At 41.6% G+C, this 22,881-nt stretch overlaps 1 protein-coding gene across 1 annotated transcript in view; it reads right to left on the reverse strand.

Moving 5' to 3' along the window:
* Positions 1 to 14,377, reverse strand: part of pptc7 (PTC7 protein phosphatase homolog) — a 34,228-nt gene extending 19,851 nt beyond the window's left edge. Inside the window, exon 1 of the mRNA XM_002937690.5 lies at positions 13,863 to 14,377. Within this exon, the coding sequence (XP_002937736.1) occupies positions 13,863 to 14,064 (202 nt within the window). The 5' untranslated portion in view covers positions 14,065 to 14,377. The remainder of the gene's footprint in view (positions 1 to 13,862) is intronic.
* Positions 14,378 to 22,881: the final 8,504 nt, after the last annotated feature.

The raw sequence follows: 22,881 nt of genomic DNA on the forward strand, positions 1-22,881 counted from the left end.
GGCCAGGTTAGAAAATTTTGATTGGGCGCCATAGAAGGCGCCTGACCAAAATTCTCCCTTCAGAGCTGAATCGGCAGAAGGAGGTAGAAATCCTATTGTTTCTACCTCCTTACCTGCCGATTCAGCCCTGAATGGTGTGTGGCGGATCTGACGATGTTTCGTGCGACCGACGGTCGTACGAAACATTGTGAGATCGCCACGTGTATGGCCAGCTTTAGTCTGAATATTGGTACAGATAAGCTGTATACTGCTATTACTTCAAGTGCATAGCATGATATTTATCAAGGGTGAACCTCATCTAATATTCAATCACCCAGATCGCCACCTTCCCTGCAAGGTAGATGACAAATAATGGGTGGATTTAATTGCAAGTACTGATTTATATCTTTAAAGCCTCAGTCCAATTAATAAGGTTAAAGCGTTAAGGCCCCCCCCCCAAAAAAAAAACACTGGAAACCACTCTGCATAAGATCCTTCAGCCAATTCTCTATCCATGTACAAAAAGCACCACCAAGACCAAGGATCCCCAACCTTTTATACCCTTGAGCCACATTTAAATGGAAAAAGTGTTGGGGAGCAACATAATCATGAAAAAGTTTCATAGGCCCTTAATGTCCAGGCTGAAACCAGAAACCAATTATCAGTTTTCCTTAAATCACCTGGAACCATACCTGATTAAAATAAATCATTAATAACGATTTGGTAAACTGTAAAAAAAACAAAACTCCCTAAATAGTTCTTGACGAGTCCCATCAGGCCCTGGAGCCTAATTCACATTTTAATTTGATTTAAATGTTTAAATACTATGTCCTTTGTCAGACAGTGACAATTTGTTTGGGTTTAGCCATCTGCTATGTGAAACCCTGAAACAATGGCTCTTCTAGAGCGAGTATTTTTACTACAAAATATGTTATCAAAATATTTCTATTCTTAATAGACTCTCAACCTGAATCGTTTACTGTTGATATAAAATGTGTATGAGGTCTTTGCATGTGAAGCTATCAAGCTTTTATGTCTTGTTATTTTTTTTTTACATAGTGCCAACATATTCCACAGCACTTTCTAACTATATTCATATTTATGTTCTTATGTCTGAGTTTAACCACACAGGTTGGGCCTTAATGCTTTGTTGCTTCTTTCCCAAAAGAATACAGGAAATTAATAAAGAACAGGAACACTTTAATTGCAGTTCATTAGAGGTCCCACCAAACAATATGTAAAATCTACAGATGCACCAAATCCAGGGTTTGGTTTGCAATTTTGTTGAATCTGAGCGTTTTGGATAAGCCCGAATGCCAAGTATTCAGTCTATGACTATGTAGCTTTGGAAAACTGAACAGGACAATTATTTACTAAGAACTGATTAGTTCTTTTAGTGAAATTTAAATAAACAAATTAGGGTTACATGCTCATGCTATCCTATGGAGGATTTGATATTTGGTTACATTTACCTTGGAGCTATGTGGCAGCATGCAAAATAATATATATTTTGCTCAGTTCACACCTTCAGCAGTATGAGAAACTGTACTTTTACCATCATGTATTTCATTTTATATAAATGATTCATGTCATAGTCAAATGAGTGAAAGAGTGCTGCAGGCCTGTCACATTTCATAAGGCAGATTGTGTTAAATAAATTACTAGTGCAATGAAACTGTGGTTAAAGAAAAAAAGGATCAAACAAGCAACACACATTTCACCCTTCTCTCTTCACACTAACCAGAGCTTTCCAGTGAGCCCTGAAGTTTTTTGGGTCCTGCTCTTTGCAATCTGTGTATTTGATATACAAAACTTCCCAACTGAGCAATGCCTAAAACTCCTTCATATTCAGTCCAACTGATTCCAAATGTTTAATTTCAGGCAAAATATAGCAATTGTAAAATATAGCAACATGTTTTTTGTTTATTAAGGGTACACTTTTAACTGTGCTCAAGTCTCAAACAAATTAGGGGTTTGTTTTGGAAATCAGTCAAATGTCATATGGACTTAATGGCGTGTAACTGCATACAACAATGGAGCTACTGTATTGTTGAGTATGGTTGGCAGGTGCCATCTCATCCACCCCACTTACCTAAGAGAATGGAAAGCAATCCTCAGCTGGTAGCAGCAATGAAAATACAACACGTGGCACTGCTTTTACACAGCTTATGTTGTTTAAACTGGCCCAAAATTGCACCCTTTAGTTTTTTTTTTTTTATAGATCTTTAGTTTTTTTTTTTATAGATTTGGCAAGGTTAACATAAAATGGAACACTTAGATTGTAAACTCTATTGTCCTTCCTCTTGTCTCACTTAGCACTTAATCTTTAATATAACTTTACTTTGTATTTATTATTGTAATGACCCCCGTTTGTTCTGCTGTACAGTGCTACGTACATAAGTAGTGCTATACAAAAATACTGTACAATGAATGCATTTATAAAGCTTTACAGATGAATTAACAATATGCATGGTAAAGAAATCATAATCAGTGTATGTATAATTTTTTATGCTGAAAATTACATTGTTTTGTAACATCATTCTATAAATTGGCAGGGGGGAAGCAACTGAGCATAAAACATGGCCTAGAATGCCATGTATAATCTGTAAAAATATTTTACACAATTTTTATTTTGAGGTACATTTATACAATCCGCTTCATAGTTCCATAATAAATGTGTCAACCTACACAGTGTACCATGTTGGCGAAATTGATAAATTGTATTCAAAACCCTTTTTTTTTTAGGATATTTTGATGGAAAAGGAGGTGAAGAAGCATATCTTGGCAACACAACCTGCATTTATCTACCAACAATAATATGACTAATGAACTAAAAATTTGTGATTACCCATCCCGCCCAAAGATGCTACTATACACCCCCCCAAGCCGTCTCTGGCATTTTCCAGACTATCCAGACAAGGCCGGGTAACTAGATCAGTAACCTTAATGCAAAAGGCTAATGCAAAAATGTAAACATTTTTGTTACTGGTGATTTACTACATGTGAAACATGTTGGGAACATGTTACAACAGTTAGAGTAGTGCAATGTCATGAATGTATGCTCTCCATAATACAGTTTATGTAAAACAACAAATCACTGAAATTATAGAACAGTGTATAAGCCTTGCTCAGGTGCTCAATGCAAATAGGTTCTAATTAACATGAAAAATATTTCAGCCTCTGGAGAAACCCAAGTGCATTAGCTGTGCAGACGCACAAAATATGTTCTTTCTAATAAAGCTAACACAGACATATGAAAGCCTAGCAGCATACCACAAATATACTGGCAACTATGTGCACAATGTAGAGCACTCGCCTGCTTGTAGCTTTCAGCTGGTGACTCAGGCAGGAAAAATCTCACTTGGTGTGGGCTGCAAATAAGATTAAACAGGAAAGCCCATTGATTTAGGACTGCAACCCTATAATACCTCAATACTGCAGGGCTGATAACTAAGCCGATTTATATGTAGCTATGCATTTCACATCTGCACACATTACTAATCAGCCCTGCAGTGTATAGACCAATCTTATTTTACAGAGGCCAGTATATCGGAATTACTAATTAGCAAATCATCATATGTACTGTATTTTATAAAGATCTAATAGCTCATATACAAGGGCACTACTGATTTCAATGCTATCCAGGAATTCTATGGTGGTGCATACCACAATAGAGGTTAATTACAAATACAAATCATTGTATTTTATACGTCTCCAGTCTTATAAAGATAATGCAATATCCCTATATCCCGGTATGCATGTAAACCTAGAATTATATTAAAGGGGTTTTCCTTCCAAAAATGTTTTTCACATAAAGACAAAAATATAAATCTAAGCAGTCTTCCAGTATAATTAATAATAACGGCAAATAAAAGCAGTAATTGTTTCTCTATTTCTGTTCTCTGGTTCTGACTCTTAAAGGATTTGTAAAGCCTAAGTTTTCCTACTATTTATATAAGTTGGCCACATCACCCCAACCAAACAGCATAATATGTACTGCATATATCCTCTCCGTTCACCAGCACCATTAGAGTTTCCTATAACAAATAGCGGCCTTAAACCTGGTGGCCCTTTGACACATCATCAAAGCTAGAGCCGAGTTTCTATGGGAATCAGTTCCAAACTCCTAAAAAAAAAAAAATCCCATTTACATGGGTTTATCCTATAGGCTAAAGCTCACCCACTGGGTTTTAGAGCAGAAGCCAGGATAATAGCTGATCAGATTCCCAACTACAGACCAGTTTCACCCTTCTTGGGGCTCATCAGTACATCACTACACTGATGAGCCTCAAGAAAGGCAAAACTGATCAGCTATTATCCTGGCTTCTGCTTTAAAACGCAGTGGGTGAGCTTTAAGCCTACAGGATAAATCCATGTAAATGGGATTTTTTTTTTTTTTTGAATTTGGAATTCATTCCCAGAACTCTTTTTTTTTTTTATTTGTATCGGTCTCTTCAACCTTAATGATTTGTTTATGGGAATCAGCAATGCCATCTCTTTATTGGTGACTACACTGAAGGGGCACGTTTAGTAATCTGAGCCAAGAAGATTCACTGCCTTAGCTTGAAAGTGAGCATGCCCAGTAGCCAATAGCTTAAGTAGGGGCAAGGAAGGGGCAAAGTGGGTTAGAGTAAGAGAAGGAATCCTAAGTGATTAAGGGGATGCTGCAGCCTTACTATTAACATTTCAACAACCAGAGCGGCAGATGTTTAAAGATTTAAAAAGTGTCCATTAAAATAATGTACCAGAAGTCAGTTCTCCTCGACATGCCAGCCGGCTACTTCTTCATAGTTTTGGAACTCTGAACCAGAGCTCCACAGCCAGAGAGAAGCTGCAAGAACATTTACCAATATTCATAAACTAGGGAATAGATCTTCCAATATCCTTGAATCCATCAGTGTTCTGGTTGAATGAAATGAAATAACTACATTTTAAAAATCAAGATAAGAGAGTCAATAATGGGGCATAATTACATTTCTGATGACAATTGGTTACAGTCTTACACAGTGGTGACAAGTCCTACCTAATGGTACACTCCTACATCTACCAGGCCTGGGCTGCATCACACTGTTTTACAGCTCTGAATAGTTAGGATTCTGAGACTGGTCTCATGTATGCTTCTCTATTCACAGAGCCAAAAGGTACAGAGTGCAGAACAGCTTGAGAGATATTATCACCCCAGTACATTTATTGCCAAACAAATTATGACCGCAGCCGGTAACAACTAGATTTAGCAGAACTACAATCTGCTTTCTGACATGCCTAAAATCCATTTGCATGACCTTCAGCTTAACCAGATCAGACAGCCTTAAACAATGTCTGTTTCAGTTCGACAGAATTGCACAGAACCAAAATACATGGTCATTTATCATAAGGTTGTGTTCTCTCTTATAAATCCTTAAAAGAATCAGGGTAATGGCATTCAAGGTAAAAAAAAAAAATAAGTGCTGCGTACCCTTGCAACGCTTTATAAATAAAGTTATTCATACATACAATAAAAAAAATATGGCCCCAAAGCCCACACCATTGCATTGCAATCTCACAAGCAATTATTTGGAGGGATGTTTTGGGCCTGATTGGGATGATTCTTACTGAAAAATCCCTTATTTACAGATACAAATTTAATTAAAAAGTAGCTTTTGGTAGAGAGCCCAGAAAGTTACATCTACACCTGCACTTAGATACATTGTTTCTCACATTTAATTAAAAAGTAGCTTTTGGCAGAGAGCCCAGAACTGCACTTAGAAACATTGTTTCTCACATTTAAAATTAAATAAGTGGGCTTTTGGCAGAGAGCCCAGAAAGTTACACCTACACCTGCACTTAGATACATTGTTTCTCACATTTAATTAAATAAGTAGTAAACTGGTCTCTTGGGGGAACTGAGACTTGCAGCTTAAAGGGCAATTTCATCTTTTTAAACACATAAAACAAGACCCCAAAGCCCCCAGAAATGTGTTCAAATGTTAAATAACCTGACAAATTTAGTCAAATGGGAGTGGTATTTAGGGGATGTGGTTTCAAAAACGGGCGGAAATAATGGCGGAAATTGTGAGCAGTATTTAAAATTCTCTTCACAACCAGTTCCTCTCCCCCAACAGGAGAGAGAGTCAGATGATAACAAAAAAACTTAAGGAGAACTGACTTCTGCTATATCATGTCAAAAGTAAACCCAAAAAGGGACAGAAATTTAACAGTTGGAAATTAAACAAAAGTTGGGGGGGGCACCAAGAGGTTTCTGGGTATCTGAGATATTTTCTTTTTTTTTTTTAGACTGCTAATACCAGGGTTTGGTCAAAAGAGTCAGAAACCTTAGGAAGTTAGGGTCACTGACACGGACCTTCAAACAGAACTGCTGAGATGAAAGCTGTCTTAAACTGCCAATATCTTAGATACTACTAAAAGCAAGCTGCAAAAGTGCTCAGAGGAGCACTCAGTAGATTTACATCAGCTATTTTTTGGGGGTTGAGAAACCCTTTAAGACAAAAACAAATATTGATTTCTGCAATAAACAAAATGTTCCTGAAAATCTGCTGAAATCCCATAATCCCCTTTTATGGTCTGAAGCAAAGAATAAGTCTTTTGCATGACTCACTAAACTTTTTTGGTCGCAGATCTGGAAAACTGACAAGCTCTTTTCCAAAGCTTGCCTTAACATACAGTGACTCATTACTGCAGCTCAGAAACAAATACAAATTGTGCAGTAATTCAATTTCTAAATACGTATTCTCTTGCTGTTTGAATTAAAATGATGTAAATTGCAACTAATTAGATTCATTAAAATGTTAAAATTTTTGTGACATATAGCAGGGTAGAAAAAAGTGGAGTTAGAATGCAGCCCACATCACCACTTCTACTGTATGGTATAATGAATGCAAGTCCGAGTGTAAAACCTGGTGCAAAAACCATGCCTGTAACAGCTTCTTACTGCTTGTCATTATACCCGAATGCACATGAGTGCACCAAATGCACCAAGGTCCATTTGCCGCTGCTCCATATGCATTCAAAGGTCACCTGTGCCCCCTATAGCCACCTGTGCCCCCTTGAGCTGCACCACTTTTTACACTCAAGAATGTGTTCTTTCCCTGAACTTGTCCTATTAGCCATTCTAAGGTTGGGTGAAATTAGTGTTAATTTCTAGAATTAATTGACACTTACACCATGTATGCTTAAAGGAGAAGGAAACTATATTAAAATTATATTTTAAAACCGATTCAAGGTGCATGCTGACTACTATCTACAAATAAAAGGAGAAGGAAAGTAATTTTGGCATTTTACTGCAAATATATTTGCCACATTAGTGCCACCTAGAACACTACAATTATTCTGCAGAAAACTTTCACACCCGAGAAAAGAGCCCTAGAAGCTCTCTGATTGCAACTGCCATTTTAGCTTAGTCTTCACAGCTTCCTGCTTGCAGTCTAGTCATTATAGCTCAGATCACACATTCCTATGGGTAGGGGAGTGAGTTTTATGAATTCTTATGGGAGGGGGGAGCAAGAGAGGGGAGAGAGGAGGGAGCTGTGCAGACTCTGGCCCCAGAAATGAAAGAATTTTTCTGAGAGAGGAAGTCATATACCCTAAGAACATGTTAACAAAAAAGGAGACAAGAAATCCTGTGTAACTTTTGATAGAGGACTTAGTGCAGCTTTTCTGTGAGTGTTTATGGCTGTATTTACGGCTGTATTTACATAGACCTTTCTAATAAAGCTTACTTAGTTTTTACCTTTCCTTCTCCTTTAAGAATTTCTTCTAAACGCTATTGAATTTAATGCGTTACATCATGTAATGGTATGCATTTCTGGAGTAATCACAAATTATTAGTGAAAACACAGCTTAAAAGAGAAGGAAAGTTTTAATAACTGGGGTGGATTTCAAATGTTAGGCACCCCAAGTAATTATAATCACTTACCTGATACTCTGGGCCGTTGCTCCTTTTAGCAGAAAATTGCACCGGCCCAGGGTACTGCTCAGCGAGTGAGCCTCTCCCTGCTTCTTCCTTCTTTTCATGGGTGTGCATGCACAGTAGCTGAATGAATAGCCGAATAAAATGAAAAAGCAGCCATTTTCATTCTACTGCATGTGTGGTGGCTAGAGGCAGTTAAAGACAGAAGCAGCGTAACAAGAGGATTGCTCTGTGGTGCTCACTGATAAGCCCCGGCCCTGGGTATCTCATAAGTAATATCACTGGGGGTGCCAACAAACATTTTGCACCCCTCAGTGACTGAATCTTTCCCTCTCAAACAAATATCACCACTTTTAACTTTGTATTGTATTCTGTCTGCTGACTTCAGAAATGGTGATAGTGTAGAATCAGGAGTAAGAAATAAATATCTTGATAAATAGAAGATAACAATCATTTTAACATCTTTACTAAAAATGGCAGCCTGTTTTGGTGCAGAAAGACTCCCCAGTGTACTTATGTGTGAGCATGCAAAGTGGCTTCCCCATAATCATTCAGGACTCCATAATGGCCATAAGCAGAGTTGAGGTCATTCATGCGCCGAGAAACTACAGCTTTATCTTAGAGTAAAATATGTCTACCCACATTGCAGCCTATAATAAAAGTAAAAATAAAAAAAAAAAAAGTTTCCATAAAAATGGAGTAGAAAATTCTAGATATATGATTAGGTTTTTAATGTAACTATGTATCAAGCAAGCAGAAAGGCCAGCTCAATATAAGGCTGTTTAAACAAACATCCTCCAAATGTTTATTTTCTAAACATTCAAATTCAGGACCTCACCAAGAAGAGAAGTCTATTATTATTGTACATGTATTTACAAAGGGAAAACATAACTCACTGCATGTTACGGCAGAAGGCTGTAAATATCAAACTTTAAACAAAATACAATTTTACTTTTACTTTTTAAACCCAATTTTACATCCCTACGGGTTGCAATGAATGATACACATACAGTAGATTTTAAGTTTCGCAGGGGACCGCGTCAAAACAGTTCCATTCTTGAAGATGTAAAATCTGGGTTCTACTGTATCTTGTTATTAAAAGCAGTGTTTATTTTACTGCTGTTTTGCCTAAAGCATGAGGGGATATAGAAAAGCAACATGGGTCATGGGTGCAATGTAACATGCTGTGTGGAGTTTGTGTATTCTCTCCTTGTTTTCGTGCATTCTTATAGCACAGGCAATTAACAGCACAAGTATTTATGCATAATTTTATTTATATAGTGCCACTTGTGCATTTAGCACAATACTAAAAGTTCAATAAACAGAGCCAGCACTCCGGTTGGGGAAACAATAGTTGTGTTTTTTTTTTGTTGTTTTTTTTAAATAAGTAAAGCCCCCCCCCCAGGCATTTCGCACCAGGAGGGAGCTTCCGGTGTCAGCGCCAAATTGAGGCACATACATAATGAGCAAGTGCTACAACTCGCTCATTATTTGCATGAGTGACACAAGCTTTTGAGGCACATCCACCACTCCCATGTCAGGCACATAAGACGACAGATGGGTCGCCTGCACTGTGCAGGCAGCCTAGAGATTGGGTTCTATTAGCCCGCATCTCTGGAAGGGAAACATTAGGGGGTGACAGGTGTCCTTTAAGTGCTAAGTTTTTAATATACAAGGGGAAGAGGTCCCTGTCCCATAGTGCAGGATCTAAGTGGAAGGGTAAATTACAGACATCAATAGGAGGAAAATAAATACTGCAACTTATAGAGGCTGTCTTTGTACCTTAAAGTGCCAAAATCAGATGCTATGTCAGATATTATGCAAGGTCTGCATCAGGTAGTATTTCAGTTTATTTCTGAAGAGACAGATGGAATATTCCCTATTCTGCTATTAGTGCTTTATTGGTGAATATATCATTACAGAATATCCCCATAGCAAAGTTTCTGGTTCTACAGACTGGTTGTCTACTACAGACTATTTTGCATACAGATTACTTTGCAAATTTAGAAATCCCTCCATTGCACTAATGACCCACTATAAGTGCAGAGCAGGATCATATTAACTTTAACAAAAATTTAGCACATAAAACCTTGTGGGTGAGCTTTAGCCTACAAGGTATAGCATGAAAATGAAAATGTTAGCAGCAAAAATGGAAAACTGGTTTGTGTCTGTGAACTACCTCCCTTTTTTCTACCTGTACACAGATTAATTTGTTTAAATGGAAATTAACTCTGTAATAACAAACCCCTTCCTTCCAAACTGCAGAATAGCCATTTATTAGCCAATTGGGCTCACCTTTGTTATTGCTATAAAGGCTAAATACCTGTTTTTGCAGTAATAAATGTGTGCCCGAGCTTCAGCCATTATTGCTTACTTCAGGGGCTGCCAATTAAAATTTGTGTTGAGCCAGAAGGTGAAAAAAAATACTTGCAAACTTCACTTCAATCATGTCTATAAATAAAAAGCAGCAAAATACCTAGCTGTTTTTTCTGTAGCTCTACTCTATTCTAAGTTATAAACATAGAATTTCAGACAGTAGCTGTGTGCCACTTTCAGGACAGCCAAAGAGCACTACCCACACCAATAGCACCGTTACCTTCCCATCAAGGCTGTGTGTCACTCTACACTAGAAAAGCTAAAGTTCTGGCTAAACAAACAGAAGTTTGGCTTTTCAACTTGCTACACCCTGCCACCTGAAGCAAAATTTTCACCTTGTCTTGGGGCAGGAGTGGCACCAGATAACAGTTTGGAGAGGAGCAAATATAAAACAGTAAAGTCAAAGAATTAAAGTGACATGTCTGTATATGTTGCAGATTGTAAGCTCTTTTGGGCAGGGCTCTCTTCGCCTCTTGTATCGGTAATTGATTGCTTTATAGGTTACTCTGTATGTCCAATGTACAGTGCTGCGGAATATGTTGGCGCTTTATAAATAAATGTTAATAATAATATCTAGTTGCACAGATTTGTTACCATAAAAAGCAAAAATACAGCCAAAAATTAGAAATTATTTGCTTTTTATTTGTTCACACTTATTGCACAAAAGATCTTCTACCAGCATTTAACATGAGTTCCCCCACAAAGTTTGCAATAAACTGTGACCCCCAATATGCCTATATACTTACTGCATGCAATATTTCAAAACACTTAAGACTCGTGTCCACCAGCTCAAATACAGGTCAGTATAACTACAGCATCCACCCCAGTGTAGGCACCAACAAGCAGATGCCATGTCTGGCAGTGCATTCTAAAGATGGGATTGCATTTTCCCCACTGGTGTATTTATGTCGGTTGGGAAAAAGCAACATGCGACAGTAGCTTTAGCCTCAGATACTGTAACTCTTCCCCAAATGTAAAAAACTACATAGTAAGTATAAACAGAAAAGGATTACACAAAGAATTTACAAGGTTTACACTGATCTCATAAAGCAAAAAATTCAACTAAAGGGCCATAAAAAAGTTGTTCTCATTTTGTGTGCATGCACTCAAGGACTGGGCACTGTAAATGCACTCCCTCATTTCTAGAGAAGACAGTGGCCACAATGGAAGAACCTTGGCTGAAACATAAAATCCCTGTAACACCCATATAAATCTGCACACAAACCCTAACTTCCATTCAAACCTCTGCCTGACACCACCTTAAAATGCTTAAAAATGTTCACTTCTGATCTGACCTGCACCCCCAGACGATCTCAGAGGTGGGCAGCATATAGGTAGCTACATCACCAGAGAGGGCAGTGTATAGGCCATGAGGTCAACCCAACTTCCTATGGGTAATCCCTTAGGTCCTGAACCACCATAGCCCACAGTCTGCAAGCAAGGACACATACAGGTGTATGTGTACAGCAAAAGCTGAAAGGAACAGAACATTGCAAGAATATTGTATAATCACACAACAAACATACAGAGGAAGAAATACATGGAGATGATTGGTAACACAGGTTACCATTGGTAACACAGGTAATACAGCTCTTCTAGATTTCCATCAATACCTGATACAGTTACAGATACTACTCTTAAGGTGGCCATACACGGACCGATATTATCGTACGAAACCTCGTTTCGTACGATAATCGGTGCGTGTATGGCATGTCGGCGAGTCGACCGATATCGCAGGAAGCTGCTGATATCGGACGACTCGCCGATCGGACCAGTTTGAAAATTTTGATCGGGCGCCATAGAAGGCGCCTGACCAAAATTCTCCCTTCAGAGCTGAATCGGCAGAAGGAGGTAGAAATCCTATTGTTTCTACCTCCTTACCTGCCGATTCAGCCCTGAATGGTGTGTGGCGGATCTTACGATGGTCGTACGAAACATCGTCAGATCGCCACGTGTATGGCCACCTTTACAGTGATGGGAATAAACAGTGCCAGCTGTATAATACTATAGTTTTACAACATGCTTTCAAATTATTTAAAAGGTTGCTAAATAGTGTGAAGTTCTTTTGCTGTTAAAATTGACTTTAAAAGTCTGTTAATAGCAGAACATGCAAGGCATTTTGGGAATTGGTGCCTTGACTGGAGGACAGCTGGTACCCTAGTTAGGTTTATCAGAGTAGGGAATGGCAAGAGACACATACTGTTTTCAGTTTCAATTACATTTTTAACAACCCTAAAACCACAACATTTTTACTTAACATATAAGGGAAATCTGCTAAAACAACACTTTGTTTAATTATGTAAAGAACTTCTTATTTTTTGTGCGGACATACTTCTTAAAACAATGGCCTGAGAAACAGGTGCTGCTAATGTAAAAATCTGTGTTCTCTAGGTGCAGGACAATAGAATTATATTTCCTATTACACTGCAAACCTGCAGGTGTTGCAGTGCAATGACTTCACTAAAAGAACATGCATAAGTTATGGGTGGGAACCCCTGCCTTAAACTGTCAGAATTTACAAAAGCCCAACTTTAAAGGGGCTGTTTACCTTCAGAACTATTCATCCAAGTAGTTTTCAAAGAGGCTACCTCCTGCTCAGTCACTTCTAATAGCTTGGTCATTTTCTATGTAGAGGCAATAATCTTAGAGTGGTTTCAGTCATGGAGTGTGAATGCTCCAAAAGCAGACAGCTTTATGAGAAGATGCATTCTGCAAGTGATGCTGCACTGAGAATACAAATGCTCACACATTAGTGGTTTCCAAAATGTGGGGCTGGACAGAGTAGTGATTTGGGGTGAGATATGGGGAATTTTTCATATAAGGTTTTCATGATCTTGGCAAAAGGGAACTGAACTGCAAAGTTCTATAAACCTGTGCCATACATAAATGCCCAAATGTGGGGAAGTCTTTGAACTGAGAAACTTGCTTTTCAGACTGGACAGTGCAGAGGGGTGGCACTTAGAAAAGGAAACTAACCAGATTTTAAAGGACATGAAATTCACTGGGGGTGCCACCAGCTCATAAAATTACTTTTTCTCTTCTATTAAAAAAACTACTCTGGCCCAGTTATGTATGTGAGCCCAATGCTGCTATTTCTGTTAATTCTCCAAGGGATCCTTTGCCATTCTGATCTGTTGGCATAAAAGCTCACTGAAGCAACGGCTAATGCCTCAGAGCCAGCAAGGGCTTCCCTGTGAGTAACCTGATCACACACCGCACATGCAGACTAAGGGCCATAGTGACCTTGGGCAGGACACTGATGCACCCCATGGGAACACTGTAGTACATTTACCCGGGCAACAGTGGCGGAATATGAAAGCAGCGGACCTGCAGCTCCTAACTACCCCGACCGGGAGGCCCTGTAGACAGGCGCAGTGTTAGGGGGCAATCAAGACTTTTCCCCACAAGCATTTTGCCCCAGTCCCCTGTGCAGACAGCAAGTTCCGCCGCTCTGTGTGTAATACACAACCCACAGGCTTTATAAACACAGTGTGGAGTAAGGGGACAATACAGCGAGGGGACAATACAGCGGGGGGACAGCTCGCCAGCACGGAGCCACGACTGCCACTGACCGGACAGGAAGACTTGGCACCCTACTTACCCAAAACATCCGCCGTCCGGTGCCTAGCAATAAAACAAGCGTCGTCTCCGTAGCACATGCCTTTCTTTAGTATTCCTTTCCGGGCATCCTTCCCGAAGCCGCAGCTTGCAGTAACCAGGCTATAGTCCCGTGAGTCAGTCTGAGACAGGCCCCCAAGCACCGCTCTGGCCACCAACCTGCCGCAAGAAAGCACTGAGAACATGGCACCAGCTGGGGCCCGGCGCCTCTTGCTATCCTCTGTGTCTCTTCCTCACACCCTCCTCAAGGGCACCTCCGACTATTTCCTCACTCCCTCTGTAGTTGATCACTTGCGCCCTCCTTCTGTTAACTCTTACAATACCACTGCCTATCGTGACGGCTCAGTCCTCCACCCCTCCTCTCCGCTCAGTGCCGGCTGTCATGCGCTCCTACAAGCTCTTCCACCGCCATCTTGGTTGCACACACACACTCCGTCAGTTGGGGCGGAAGAAGGGCGTAAACTGCAGAGTAACACGTGACTAAAAGGCGTCATAGCTACGTCACACGGAATCCCTGCAGTGGAAATGCTTCTTGTTATGCGTGTGGTTAAGCCCCTTGCGAGGCAGCCCTGTAACCCCTAGAGTGCCAGATAACTGAGCTCTTAGCAGCAACATTTCTCTACTTAGTCTTTATTAATCACACAAGTTTCCACAGCAAGCAAATAGACAGGGTATAATTTTTTATTATTGCTAAAAACACGTTTCTAAAGTGCTATATATATATTTTTTTTTTGCAGTGCTTTTGCAGATTGTTTAAAGGTAAAGAGATAGGATAACATCAGAGAGAGCATTCCAAAGAAGGAGAGCACCTTGGGATGCCACACTAAAAAAAATGTAACAGCCTATTGATCTTGTGGAACATCAGTGACACAGGCAGTGTTATGAGGCAAAGGGGTGTGTTTGTGTTTTTTGTGCAATGGGCTTTGGTTTGCCCCCAGTCAGGATCAGGGTTAGACTGGGCTGGAGGGGCAACAGGAAAAAACCTGGTGGGCCCAGCCGACCCAAAACCAATCTCTGTCGGCACTCCCCCACTGATCATCCTACCCCAGTTGCACCAAGTGTGCCAATGTACACCAATGTATGTGTGCACAGGGGGTTGAGTGGGCATTGGGGGCCCCGGGGGGGTTATGGGGGCCACGGTGGTTGCCCTTGTGGGCTGCAGTCCTGGTGGGCCCTGCACAATTCAGTCCAACTCCAGCCGGGATAATTTGTTCTACGGGAGATTGCCGCCTAGCAACAGCTAATTGGTTTGGCAGCAGCTTGCCAAAGATAAACTGGAAAAATGTATTTTACCACTTCAGCCACTTTTCTGCTTTCCCCTTCTGACATGCTGGTGCATTTAATATGTGGAGCAAGCACAGGTCTGCTCAGGACAGTATACAGCAGGAAGGGGAGTAGCTGAAAGGGGAAGTTAGATTTTTTTACCTCAGCGTTCATGGAGGATGCAGTTTCTTTATCTGCCACAGACTCCATTATGTTTCCACCTCAGTTTCCTTCCAAATACCACAAAAAAAGGAGAGTGTAATCTCCTTTATATTTTAAACATGAGGAGAGACATTTTTCCTCTGTTCTGAAGAAAAAGAGTGACGTTAGACTCTGCTTTCTTTCCTCCTCATTTGACTGCCCCAGGAAGGGTACAGTCAGGGTTCAGTCTCTATGGATACTCCTAAGATTAAACAAGGAGTTTTTAAATGTAATGATATCTCTTCTCCGTTTGGAGTTAAACTAAAGGTCCCCATACACTATAAGATCCGCTCGCTTGGCGATGTCGCCAAGCGAGCGGATCTTTACCCGATATCCGCCCCTACGGGTGGGCGATATCGGGTAGGAAGTTGCTTTAAAAAAAAATAATCCGATCGTTTGGCCCTGAGGCCAAACGATCGGACTACATTTGCGGCCATGGGCAGTCGGTTCGGGGACCGCATCAACGAGCCGATGCGGTCCCCGATCCGACCGGATTTTCTAACCTGGCCGATCGATATCTGGCCAATTTCAGGCCAGATATCGGTCGGCCAGGCCGCTCGTTTCTGCCCATACACGGGCCGATTAGCTGCCGAATCGGTCCAAGGGACCCATATCGGCAGCTTCTATCGGCCCGTGTATGGGGGCCTTAATAGTATCTCATGGTTCCACTCTCAGTAAAGAGGGCCATTTGGATTGCTCTAATGGACCCTGTAGGAGGTCTGTCTCTATAGGCATTGATTCCCAGGAGTTTGACGCATGCTCCACTCATTATTGTTTGGGTAATTGAGTAATCAGTTATCTTCCTGAGTGAGTTTGCAGGACAGATAACTTTCTGTTAATGCTCATGGAGGATGCAATTTCTTTCACTGCAACAAACTCTATGGCATTATCTTTTTGTACCTCCCTGATATAGGAAGATAATATAATTTACACTTGCTTACTTGTATTCCTGATATGCAAAAATTAATTGTTCATTACTTTTACCCACCTCCCAGGGCTGTAACTGCAGAGAAAGCAGAGAATGCAATTGCAGGGCAGCCCAGGAGTGAACAATCAGGGTGCACTTCACTACATGTTGTACTTCTATAACTGTGTATGTGACCCATCCCTTGAAGAGAAGATGGGTCAGTTGGACAGGTCACATTCAGCAAGTGTGAATACAAACATAAATATATATATATAATTTGTACCAGCACCCAGGCAAGCTGTTGGCCATTGGACCTGTTATGTGAATATGTATATATGGACTTCAAAATAAAAGGAATAATAGATCCTCCAACTATTCTTCATGTTGGTCAATAGGCAATATAAATAAACTTGCCATTAAGTCCCTAGGTTACTCTTCCCACAGGGAGCTACTAAGCTTCTTTTGAAATACATTTTTTTATTCTATGTCATAGTATTTGTCATAGTATTTGCCATATTCTTTCTCAAGAATTATGAAAGCAGTAGTGAATCACCTACGCCACTGGGCAAGTCTTGCCTGAGTTACTTGGATGATCTTTCAGTAGTAGATCACACTAGATGGTTCTTGATAACTGTGGAAGATCAGATATTTTGCCCATTAGCCCATTAGCAGATAGTAGTGTTTTAATTAACTCAAATCAAATCAATACTGGACCCAGAACAACAATGGCCATTTATGAGGTGCAACTGTAACTTGATTACCTTTACTCTTAAGATACCCACAGAGACAATATTATAAGATGTTTATACTATTTTAAAGGAACAGTAACACCAAAAAATGAAAGTGTTTTAAAGTAATTAAAATGTAATGTACAGTTGCCCTGCGCTGGTAAAACTGGTAAGTTTGCAACAGAAACGCTACTATAGTTTATATAAATGAGCTGCTATGTCAACATGGGGGCAGCCATTGAAGTTGGGAAAAAGGAGAAAAGGCACAGGCACATAGCAGATAACAGATAAGCTTTGTAGAATATAATGGGGTTTTATCTGTTATCTACTAAGTAACCTGTGCCTTTTTTCCTGTAAATGGCTGCCCCCATGGCTACACAGAAGCTTTATTTATATAAACTATAGTAGTTTTTCTAAGGAAAACACACCAGTTGTACCAGTACAGAGCAGCATTACATTATATAGTAATTACTTTTATACACTTTCATTTTTTGGTGTTACTGTCCCTTTAAAAGCAACTCACACTGACTGGTGGTAAGCATTGTCTTTCTCCTGGAGCTAGCTCCAGTTTTCCACAAAGCTTCACTTTTGTGTGGAGATTTTCAATTTCTCCTGAACTTTCTACTGAAGGACTGAAACTCAAAAAAGAATTTATAGAAACTAAATACTGGAGCAAAAAACAAATGAAACAAAACAAAAAACAAAACCTGACAGTTCTCTTCCATCATAGAACAACTCCTGGACCTAGTAGTCCCAACCAATGTATCATTCAGTTTAGGGAAGTCTCACAACACCAGAACAATGAAAGGGTTCTGGTATCCAATACAGTATATTACCATGTGCATTTACTAAAGTCATCCCAACATCATTCCAATATCATTCCAATCTAACAAATTTGTTTGAGAATTTTGCACAAGGTGGCATGTACAAAGGCCTTTGCGCCTCTCTTAGTATTGATTCACAGAACACTTGTGAACATACTTCGAGACAGGGCAACACAAGTCATCATAGTATTTCCATTTACTTTTCAAAATGTGGTATATTTTGCAATAAAGGTTTCATGGTCTTAAAGTTTCCTCAGGTTTAGAACAGAATTCCTCCAGGCCTAGGAGTTTCTACAGAAATGAATCTATTCATTGTGGTTGTTAGCACTTATAATGGTTAGATATTTCAGCTCTTTTCTTTTTTTGTAGCTAAGGATGTAATTGTTACGCAATATATTCAGTTGGTCTTACCTTCATATTTAACATAGATCTTGATCAGGACCGCCATCAGAAATCACGGGGCCCCTCACAACATTTTCTGGGCTCCCCTCCCACCAATATAAAGGACTCTCAGACATGAGACATTGGTAGCCAGCAGGGCCCCCCTAGTACATTGGTAGCCAGCAGGGCCCCCTAGTACATTGGTAGCCAGCAGGGCCCCCTAGTACATTGGTAGCCAGCAGTGCCCACCCTAGTACATTGGTAGCCAGCAGTGCCCCCCCTAGTACATTGGTAGCCAGCAGTGCCCCCCCTAGTACATTGGTAGCCAGCAGTGCCCCCCTAGTACATTGGTAGCCAGCAGTGCCCCCCTAGTACATTGGTAGCCAGCAGTGCCCCTCTAGTACATTGGTAGCCAGCAGGGCCCCCCTAGTACATTGGTAGCCAGCAGTGCCCCCCCTAGTAAATTGGTAGCCAGCAGTGCCCCAACCCTAGTACATTGGTAGCCAGCAGTGCCCCAACCCTAGTACATTGGTAGCCAGCAGTGCCCCAACCCTAGTACATTGGTAGCCAGCAGTGCCCCAACCCTAGTACATTGGTAGCCAGCAGGGCCCCCCTAGTACATTGGTAGCCAGCAGGGCCCCCCTAGTACATTGATAGCCAGCAGGTCCCCCCTAGTACATTGGTAGCCAGCAGTGCCCCAACCCTAGTACATTGGTAGCCAGCAGTGCCCCAACCCTAGTACATTGGTAGCCAGCAGTGCCCCCCTAGTACATTGGTAGCCAGCAGTGCCCCCCTAGTACATTGGTAGGCAGCAGTGCCCCAACCCTAGTACATTGGTAGCCAGCAGTGCCCCCCTAGTACATTGGTAGCCAGCAGGCCCCCCCTAGTACATTGGTAGCCAGCAGTGCCCCAACCCTAGTACATTGGTAGCCAGCAGGGCCCCCCTAGTACATTGGTAGCCAGCAGGGCCCCCCTAGTACATTGATAGCCAGCAGGTCCCCCCTAGTACATTGGTAGCCAGCAGTGCCCCAACCCTAGTACATTGGTAGCCAGCAGTGCCCCAACCCTAGTACATTGGTAGCCAGCAGTGCCCCCCTAGTACATTGGTAGCCAACAGTGCCCCCCTAGTACATTGGTAGGCAGCAGTGCCCCAACCCTAGTACATTGGTAGCCAGCAGTGCCCCCCTAGTACATTGGTAGCCAGCAGGCCCCCCCTAGTACATTGGTAGCCAGCAGTGCCCCAACCCTAGTACATTGGTAGCCAGCAGTGCCCCAACCCTAGTACATTGGTAGCCAGCAGTGCCCCCCTAGTACATTGGTAGGCAGCAGTGCCCCCCAGTACATTGGTAGGCAGCAGTGCCCCAACCCTAGTACATTGGTAGCCAGCAGTGCCCCAACCCTAGTACATTGGTAGCCAGCAGTGCCCCCCTAGTACATTGGTACCCAGCAGTGCCCCCCTAGTACATTGGTAGCCAGCAGTGCCCCAACCCTAGTACATTGGTAGCCAGCAGTGCCCCAACCCTAGTACATTGGTAGCCAGCAGGGCCCCCCTAGTACATTGGTAGCCAGCAGTGCCCAAACCCTAGTACATTGGTAGCCAGCAGTGCCCAAACCCTAGTACATTGGTAGCCAGCAGTGCCCAAACCCTAGTACATTGGTAGCCAGCAGTGCCCCAACCCTAGTACATTGGTAGCCAGCAGTGCCCAAACCCTAGTACATTGGTAGGCAGCACAGCACAGCCCCCCTTGTCTTGTGCGGCTCCTCCGTTCATGATAGCACTGCACTTCTGAGTGCCGAAATACGCCAGGTCCTTTTATAAGGTTGCGCCCCGTGTGTACTGACGTGCATGTACGCAAGGGGCGCGACCAATAGGATCACCCGCTGACCACCAATGACAGGGCCCGGAATTGATTTAAGGGGGCCCGAGCTACTAAGAAAACTGTAGCACCGCCGGGCCCCCTTTTAAAGTTAAAATCGTCCGGGCCCGGGACAACTGTACCCCCTGTACCCCCCCTGATGGCGGCCCTGATCTTGATTACAGTTTCCTGTAAATTGCTTTTACAACAAACTATAAGGAGTGCCTTTTCTACAGAGGCTAGTTCATTCTCATTATGAATACATTGTAGGACATCAAACTCACGTTGTCATTCCTATAAAAGGTGTCTTAAATCTATCATGACTAGTGCTCAATATTAAATGAGCATGTCTAATAGCCATAGCTTTCTCAGCTGTGGGAGAAGAACTCTCTCTTATACACTTTTCTGACCCTTGGTTATGAATGACATTATCCTTGAGAGGGTAACAAAAACGTATTTCTGCAGTGTGTTTGAATTACACACAATATAAGACACTGATCCTTCCTTGGTGTATTTAGTTACACAGAACTTACTCCCTAAGAGGAACTATTACCCATTATTAATAACTTCAAGATAATCTCACAAGATTATTAGTGAATATTAGTGAGATCTGTTTGCTATAAAATTTTAATATCGATACCTTCTAGCTTAAGAGACATACCTTTGGAGGATCCACAACAACAAAGGCTGCTCCAGGATGTTGCTACCTTTCTATTATAATGAGCGTACCCTCTGGTTTCTTCCAGAAAGTTTATAAGCACCATGACATAAGGGGCGTTCATAAAAGCAACATCTAGGTGTGAGCTACTCTCCCATTAGCTGTTGCTAGGTGGAAATCTCCCATAGAACAAAGAAGTGTTTGCAGGAATCTATGACCTGCAAACAGCATTTGTTCTAGGGACAGCGCCCACCCTTGTCCCACCCTTAAATTACATCATGCATTTCCAGAATTCCTAGCTAGAGATGTAGCGAACTGTTCGCCGGAGAACTAATTCGCACGAAAATCGGGTGTTCGCAAGTTCGCAAGTTCGCGAACTTTTAGCGATGTTCGCAATTTTGGGTTCGCCTTAGCTGGAACCAAATTTTGACCTCTCACCCCAGAGCCAGCAGATACATGGCAGCCAATCAGGCAGCTCTCCCTCCTGGACCACCCCCGGACCACTCCCTTCCATATATAAACTGAAGCCCAGCAGCCATTTTACATTCTGCCTGTGTGTGCTTGATGAGTTAGCATAGGGAGAGAGCTGTGCAGGGGTTTGAGGGACAGTTTAGGTAGCTTTGCTGACTAGTAATCTACTTTCTACTGCTATGTATGTAGCTGCTGTGGGCAGCTGTCCTTCTGATCTCATCTGCTGTAATCCAATAGTCCTTGTAAGGACTGCTTTTATTTTCTGATTACAACAACGTATTTTTCAGAGAAATTTTTGCCCTTGATCCCCCTCCTGCATGCCACTGTCCAGGTCGTAGCACCCTTTAAACAACTTTAAAATCAGTTTTCTGGCCATAAATGGCTTTTCTTGGTTTCGCCTAAGTTCGCCTTCTCATTGAAGTCTATGGGGTTCGCAAAGTTCGCAAAAGTTCGCACTTTTTGGCAGAAGTTCGCAAACGGGTTCGCGAACTTTTTTTGTGAGGTTCGCTACATCCCTATTCCTAGCAGTTGCAATTATCTAGTGAGTTCTTCTTCTTCATGCCTCACTTGGTTTACACCAGAATTCTAGGAAAGATTTGGATTATTAATCCAAACCCAAGGAGAACTAGAAAAGATGCTACATTTATCATTCTGAAAGTACTGAATTTCTCTTCCTCAATGTACTTTGGTTAATTTTACAGTGAATGTTGTGCTATGAGTAGTTAAATGCTATACATATCTGTTTGAAGGGACTATAGTCTCATCTGTTACTTTTATTCCTAGACAATTACAACTTGAACTGCATCTTCATCTCTTATCATTTCTTTTAAGGGAGAAAGAAAAAGTCGTGCAAGGTACGAAAAAGTCTCGAAAAATGCGATTGGACCGATTGAACAAACGCTCGGAGCGTTCGTGGATAAGTAAATGTGCCCCTTGGTCTCAGTCTCGGTGCTGGAGTGAGGCATTATGAGAACTTTCTTTACACAGCTCAGCGTTTTTTCTTCCTGTTTGGCTTCTCATCATCTGAACAGGTGAAATATGGGGAGACTTAAGGGCACTATTGAGAGAACTGAAGGTATGCCTGCAGCTTGACATTAACTCTTTATTAGCCTTTCCTTCTCCTTTAAATCTCTGTTCCTTTAAAGGACATTCCCTTATTTTAAGGATTGTCATCCAGCAGACTCCTGGTAAAAAAAAATCTAACTTCCCCATTCAGCTACTCCCCTTCCTGCTGTATACTGTCCAATCAGCACTGAGCAGACCTGTGCTTGCTCCCACATATTAAAGGCACAAGCACGTCAGAAGGGGAAAGCAGAAACATGGCTGTAGTGGTAAAATACATTTTTCCAGTGTATCTTCGGGAGGCTGCTGCTAAACCCATTAGCTGTTGCTAGGTGGCAATTCTATCCCTAGAACAAATGCTGTTTGCAGGTCATAGATTCCTGCAAACACTTCTATCATCTATAATGTCCAGTGGACATAAGGCTGATGTCAGACGTGGTGTATTCTCGGCAAGCAGAAAAACGCTTGCCGAGAAAACGCCCAGCTACTCTACCTGTGCCTGCACCAGAATGAATGGAATACGCTGAGGTGCAGGCACATGTAGCCGAAATACACATAAAAACGCATTCTCTCGCGTTTTTATGCGTATTTCTGCTACATTTGCCTGCACCCGAGTGTATCTTATTCATTTGGGTGCAGGCACAGGTAGAA

Source organism: Xenopus tropicalis, chromosome 1 (genome assembly GCF_000004195.4).
Source record: "Xenopus tropicalis strain Nigerian chromosome 1, UCB_Xtro_10.0, whole genome shotgun sequence".
NCBI classification, from domain to species: Eukaryota; Metazoa; Chordata; class Amphibia; order Anura; family Pipidae; genus Xenopus; species Xenopus tropicalis.